The sequence below is a fragment of the Heteronotia binoei genome, chromosome 11 (assembly GCF_032191835.1).
Source record: "Heteronotia binoei isolate CCM8104 ecotype False Entrance Well chromosome 11, APGP_CSIRO_Hbin_v1, whole genome shotgun sequence".
In the NCBI taxonomy this organism is placed as follows: Eukaryota; Metazoa; Chordata; class Lepidosauria; order Squamata; family Gekkonidae; genus Heteronotia; species Heteronotia binoei.
Window position 1 is genome coordinate 149735 of NC_083233.1, and position 7191 is coordinate 156925.

At 42.0% G+C, this 7191-nt stretch overlaps 1 protein-coding gene across 1 annotated transcript in view; it reads right to left on the reverse strand.

Moving 5' to 3' along the window:
• Positions 1-1311, reverse strand: part of LOC132579160 (arrestin-C-like) — a gene marked incomplete at its 5' end in the record, with an annotated part of 58406 nt that extends 57095 nt beyond the window's left edge. Inside the window, one exon of the mRNA XM_060249367.1 lies at positions 1275-1311. Coding sequence (XP_060105350.1) covers positions 1275-1311 — 37 coding nt within the window. The remainder of the gene's footprint in view (positions 1-1274) is intronic.
• Between the last annotated feature and the right edge of the window lie 5880 nt (positions 1312-7191).

Genomic DNA, 7191 nt, shown 5'->3' on the forward strand with positions numbered 1-7191 from the left:
ATAAGGTCTCCTGGTATACTTTCCCAGGGATAAACCTGGACCCAGAATGTTGCTAAACCGCAGGAATAGATAAAGTAGTGAGAGTGTTCGTTTCACACGCCTATGTTAGAATTCCTAAGATACATTTGATGTGCCCCCTTAAAGTTAGTATTTTTGAGTTACACTGTATCACTTCCAATTTGGTATCTACCCGAGCACAATGGATTATCAATAAACCAATACTTTGTTTCAAAATCAACAGCTGGTTATTTTGAGATCTAATGCTTGATAGTTGGCTTCACAGCTGTCAGGATCCTGTCAATGTCCTCAAGGCTGAGCAGGCCAAAAGAGTCTAAAAAAGAACCAGGGAGTGCAAGCAAGCCCTAACCCCACTACTGTTATCAAAATCAGCAGCCAACTCCAGTAGAAGCTTAGAGACTATCTGCAAAAAAAACTTTGCAAGTGAATCACAGCTGAGAGCCAAATCAGTATGAGCTTTAGGACACACCAAAGGGGTGCTTAGTTGTGGAATCCATCTGAATAACTGAGCTGACTGAGAGTTAATGGATGCAATGGAGACAGCAAAATAATCTCTTTTCGCCACTTTCACTACCATCCCATTGGACTTCAGTTGGGCTCTATCATGTGTCCTCACAGCTTCATCTTGTGTTTTTCACTAATTCCTGTCTAGTCTTCTGAGCAACCTCTTAAAATCTCTTTGAGAACTCTCATTATACCAAAAAGCCATAGCAATGAGAGGATGCAGAGGGCATCAGATGTCTCTATTCCAAATCACAGCCAGATTATCGAAGGAACTGCTGGCAGGTCCAGATTAATCCTGCAGAGCATTTTGGTAACCATCTGGATCCATTAGTCTCTGCAGGTAAGCATATACATGCTCATTGCCCCTGTGTGGGGGAATGGCCACCCCCAAACTGACCCTTATGAGGAAGTGGTTTGACCATGGCACCAGTTCACAAATAACTGTGCTATTCTGATCAAGCCTTGTGCAAAAGATCAACTCTCATGTGTGGCCTGCTTCATGGGTAGGGGTCAATACAACCTGGGAGAGACCCAGTGTTGCCATGGCAGCCATGAAGTCAAGCTGCACCAAGTAAGGATGGCCACTCTGCCCTTCTGCCCTCAGCCCCATGTTGATGGAGGATAGAGCATCTGTGGTAGGAAGCTGTGTGAGGAGAACCATCTCATCCTCATCTACCCAGATCTTGGCCAAAATGTAATTAGGTATCCTTGTGTGCATATATTATTTTGTGTTTATATAATACGCTAAATACTTACTTTGCCATTGCGAGAGGTCTTCTTATAAACTCTAAAAACAAAACCGAGAAGAAAAAAGGAGAAAAATTAGCAGCTCAGACTTTTTTGCAAAGTATTATACTGTCAGTTTTCCTTCACAGTGAAATGAAGCTTCATACCTCAAATAATGTGAGACTTGCAAGTAACACAGAGACTTCTCTGTTAGATTAAACTTTATTCATGATTTGTTACAAGCGATCTAATCCCTTCAGGGCATTGGCAGGAATGGCATGCTAAAGTACCTCAATCCCACCCCTCCTTACTATCCCATCTTCTAGCCAGAATAATAAATGCTACTTTCACTTTTCACCAAGGATGGGGCTGGATGACAGATAAGGGGAGGGGGACCCAGTACAGGAGAGGTTCTGGGTTTTCACAGTTTACACACAGCCCTTCCAAGACATGAGAGGACTCTAAATGGCCAGGCGATGAAACAAGCAGGAGGGGGAAGGAGGAGGCGAAAAGGAGGGGAAGGGATAAAGAGAAGAAAGAACGGGAATCCCATATGCTTCAAGATAGACAGGGCTTCCCATACAGTTATACAGTTATGCTAGCACCCATCATATTCAACAGCAGCATAAACCATAAACAATGGCAGAGACCTGCGAGGGATTCTGCTGATCCCCAAAGGCAAGCCTAATATACCTTTCCCATGTAGGCTGTAGAGCAAAGTTAGCTAGGAGAAGGACAATTGATATGTTAAGGGTTAGAGTGTACTGATCTTCAGGGCTATATTGGGAGAGGTGGTCCTGAAGGTATGCTGGCCCTTGACCATTCAAGATCTTGAAGGTTAATGCCAAAACCTTGAATCTGACCTGGTACTCAATCTGGAGCCAGTGCAGTTGGCAAAACACTGGTCGAATATGTGCTCTCAAAAGGTCCGTGTAAAGACCCAGGCCACTGAGTTCTGGACCAGGCACAATTTCCAGATTAGTCACAAGGCTAGGCCAACATAGAGGGGTGAAGAAACTCTCAAAAGCCTCACAGCTAATGGCCAAATCATTAGATTTTTTAGTTACCTGGGTAAAAGAGGTTAGAGACCTAATTATCCTAAATCGGGGGCGGCCAATGGTAGCTCTCAAGATGTTTTTTGCCTACAACTCCCATCAGCCCCAGCCAGCATGGCCAATGACTGGGGCTGATGGGAGTTGTAGGCAAAAACATCTGGAGAGCTACTGTTGGCCACCCCTGTCCTAAATAATTGTGCTGGGCAGGAGCTAGTGGATATGATGGAGACTGTAAAGAATTCCCTTTTAAGCAGTCTTCACCAAAATCTCATCGTTCATCTCTATGAACTGCGGGGCAGCACTAGGACTGTTCTACCCTTGAGAACTGCACCTTGCCAGGAGCCATGCTTTCAAACTGTTAAGATCCTCAGGCCTTGTGTAACCAATCTTCAGTCAAATGAGGGAGTAACAAGGAGACACCATTTGTCATCAAAAGGAATCATCCTGATTCCTCTGGGGAAATCAGCACACATGAAACAAGACTCTTTTCCATGGCTCTCTGGACGCAGCCCCACTCACCCCACCCCAGCCACCTACAGTTAAAAACTGGAAGAAGGTATTATGCCTAACAATGCAAGCTTGCACACTTACCTGATCAATGAAAGCTTTAAGCATATGGCTTTTTTCATCAGGTGGAGATGACTCCAAGATATTAAGGGAAGAAGTGTGCCCTTTCAGACTGTCACTGGGAGGTTTTGTTTTTAGGGGGTGAGAGAACTTAGAGCATAGAAAGACTTCATTGTAAAAAGGCTGGAACAGCTGAGAAGAACAGAGGCCCAATATAGCCTGAAACAGAAATCTTGTAATTCTAAGATTATTCATTCTACTTTTTCATCACAGTAATTTGTTGTCCAAGGGAGACCCCTTTGTTTATTGCTCATATATAGCCTATTATTATTAGTTGGTCATTTTTCTGATGTGCTGATATCCATAGATGACAAGAATGCAAGGGTAGGAACAAAGCAGAACCAAATATTGTTGGAAGATTTGAACTAAGAGCATACAATGAAGGAAAGTGACACACAGAATTCTGTAACGACATTTTATTCATTGCAAGCCCATTTTTCAGGCAAATAGAAAATTTTATACCTAGACATCACCTGATGGCTAATATAAAAATCAAGTAATGATATCCGGGTAACTGTGGAGTGCTTGGTGTCTGCTGGAGAGGGGTTTCTGATTGCTTTTGTGTGACTTTTGTGTAGCTGTTGCTGAGTGAGGAGAGCTTGTTTGCCTGGGGGTAATTGCTGGACCCACCCTCTGCTGTTACTCTGGGTGGGGTCTTGAGCCTTTAATTTGCAAGGCTCATCCTTCCCAGAGCCGTGAGCCAAAAGGCTCATGTCCGTTGGCTCTAAGCCTGGGGGTCTAGTCTAGGGGTTCTGTAGAAAGGTGGGTAGTTACTCAAAAGAAGTTTCAAGTGGCAGTTGGTAATGAGATTTAAAAAGAAGTGAAGTTATAGAAAATTTTGAAATGGATTGCAGCAGCATGGCTGGTGAGGGAGCAGAGGCAGTGACGTGTAAAGACTGTGGAATGTTTGTATTTCTACCTGAGAGTAGCACGAATTACACTTGCAGCAAGTGTAAGTTAGTGGCCCTGCTGGAGGAAAAGATACAGGAACTGGAGGCATGATTGTCCACGCTGCAGTCTATAAAGGAAGATGATGATTTTCTTGACAAAATGTATGAGGCGCTCTTGAAAGGACAAGAGGAGGGAGAGGAAAATGGACAAATAACCAGTGCATGTAGAGAAAAAGTTAGGAAAGCTAAAACTTAGTATGAGCTTAGGCTGGCCAAAGATGCTAAAAACAACAAAAAAGGGGGTTCTTTCATATTCAGAGTAAGAAAAAGAGCAAGGACGTGGTAGGTCCATTGAGAGTGTAAGAAAGTGAAATTGTAGCAGCTAATGAAGAGAGGGTGGAACTGCTCAATTCCTACTTTTCCTCAGTCTTCTCTTCTGAGGGGAACGGTGCTCAACATGGCAAAAACAGAACATAGAAGGAGGGTATGAAGTTCCAACCTAGGATCAGCTAGGGGTAGTACATAAACACCTAGTTTCTTTAAATGAAACTAAGTCCTCAGGGCCAGATGATAGCATCCAAAGGTTCTAAAAGAGCTTGGGGATGTAATTTCTGAGCCTCTGGCTATTATTTTTGAAAATTCTTGGAGAGGTGCCGGAAGATTGGAGGCAGGTGAATGTTGTCCCCATCTTCAAGAAGGGGAAAAAAGAGGATCCGGATAACTACCGACCCATCAGCTTGACGTTAAGCATTCAGTCCTGGAACATTTAGAAAGAATGGATGTGATTGGTTTTCTCAAGAACAAGTCATGTCAGACTAACCTGATCTCTTTTTTTGAGGAAGTGACTACCTTGATCAGGGGAATGCTGTAGACATCGTTTATCTTGATTTCAGTAAGGCTTTTGATAAGGTTCCACATACTATCCTTGTTGACAAGTTGGTAAAATGTGGATTGGATCCTGTTACTGTTAGGTGGATAGACAGATCACACCCAAAGAGTGCTTGTGAATGGTTCCTCATCCTCTTGGAGAGGAGTGACAAGTGGAGTGCCTCAAGGAGCTGTCTTGGGACCTGTTTTGTTCAGCATCTTTATCAATGATTTGGATGAAGGAATAGAGGGAATGATTAAATTTGCAGATGATACTAAATGGGAGGGGTTGTAAACACAGAAGAAGACAGAAACAGGATACAGGATGACCTTGACAGGCTGGAAAACTGGGCTAAAATCAATAAAATGAATTTTAACAGGGATAAATGTAAAGTTCAGCATTTAGATAGGAAAATTCCAATGCATGGTTATAGGATGGGGGAGACTTGTCTTAGCAGTAGTATGTGCTAAAAGGATCTAGGGGTCTTAGTGGCTCATATGCTGAACATAAGACAACAGTGTGATGCAGTGGCTAAAAAGTCAAATGCGATTTTGGGCTGTATCAACAGAAGTATACTGTCCTGATCACGTGATGTGATGATATTGCTTTACTCTGCTCTGGTAAGACCTCATCTGGAGTATTGTGTTCAGTTTTGGGTACTACATTTTAAGAAGGATATAGACAAGCTGGAACGGGTCCAGAGGAGGGCAACGAAGATGGTGAGGGGTCTGGAGACCAAGTCCTATAAGGAAAGACTGAAGGCGCTGGGGATGTTTAGTCTGGAGAGGAGGTGGCTGAGTTTCCTGCATCGTGCAGGGGGTTGAACTAGATGACCCTAGAGGTCCCTTCCAACTCTATGATTCTATATAATCAGAAGCAAAAGATGAGGAAATTCTGTTTCTGCCAAGCCAAGACTAGGAGCTGACTGAGGTACACGTTAGAAAGAATACAGCTAAATACATAAATAAGGCCAATTACACCTTGCTATGTGCATAAGCAGCTTTCTGCACATTTCCTTGCCTGGTTTTGTTTCACACTCTACTTCCTATTGCTTGCAGGTTTTGAAGTGTTGACAGAGATGGAGGGAAGGAAAGATTGTAAATAAATTCTTCAACCTCAAAAATAAGGCCCATTACAGAACTATGAGTTGAAATCGGAGATATTATCAAGGAACAATGCTCAAAGAATATTCTTGTGGCCAAAAGAAATGAAAAGATGATACCCTTAAAATTGCTAAAGGTGGCCAAAAATAAAAGGTGACAGAAACTGAATCAAAAGTCTAAATCCAACATTCCAGCAATATGCATATAGAGACAAAGAGAACCATTATAATGGATTTCTCAAGACCAAGTCTTGCCAAACTAACATGATCTCTTTTTTTGAGAAAGAATCTGGGTAATGCTATAGACATCATTTATCTTGATTTCAGTAAGGCTTTTGATAAGATTCCACATACTGTCCTTGACAAGTCAGTAAAACGTGGTTTGGATTCTGTTACCATTAGGTAGATCTGTAACTGGTTGCCAGATGACAACCAAAGAGTGCTTGTGAATGGTTCCTCATTCTCTTGGAGAGGAGTGACGATCTGTCCTGGGACCTGTTTTGTTCAACATCTTTATATAAATGAGTTGGGTGAAGGAATAGAGGGAATGCTTATTAAATTTGCAGATGACGCTAAATTAGGAGGGGTTGCAAATACTGTAGAAACAGGATAAAGTCTTGACAGGTTGGAAAACTGGGCTAAAATCAATAAAATGAATTTTAACAGGGATAAATGTAAAGTTCTGCATTTAGGTAGGAAAAATCCAATGCATGGTTATAGAATGAGGGAGACTTGTCTTAGCAGGAATATGTGCGAAAAGGATCTCAGAGTGTTAGTGGATCATACACTGAACTTGAGTCAGCAGAGTGATGTGGTAGCTAAAAAGGCAAACGCAATTTTGGGCTATATCAACAAAAGTATAGTGTCCAGATCACGTGAAGTGATGGTATCTCTGCTCTAAGACCCAAATTATTTTTAGGACCAAAAGAGAACAGATGTATTGAATCTAAAGCAACATTCTGTTCAGAGAGGGTGCCAGTGTGGCCAAGTGCAAAACCATCCCCCCCAGTCCGTGAAAAAATTGTCTTCTACAAAAACAGTCCCTGGTGCCAAAAAGGTCGGGGACCGCTGTTATATCTAATAAAGAGCTGTTATTAACTACCACCTTGCCTCTTCGATGCTTAGAACCCACTATATTATAGCTTGTTTCTAATCTAAACTGAGAAACAAAATGATTTTTTTATTGGGGATATTTTGAGTTTCTTTTGAACAAAGGGAAGGAAATAGTTAATCTATTTCTAAAGTTACTTTTCTGTGTTAATGGCTATGACCTTATTGAATGAGACTTCCTATAAATCATTATGGCTTAGGACCATAGGCCACAAATTGCTGGCTATTGGTTTTGCCATGGAAGCAATCAAGGATTCAGAGCTCACTGAATCTAATTTGAAAACTGAATAG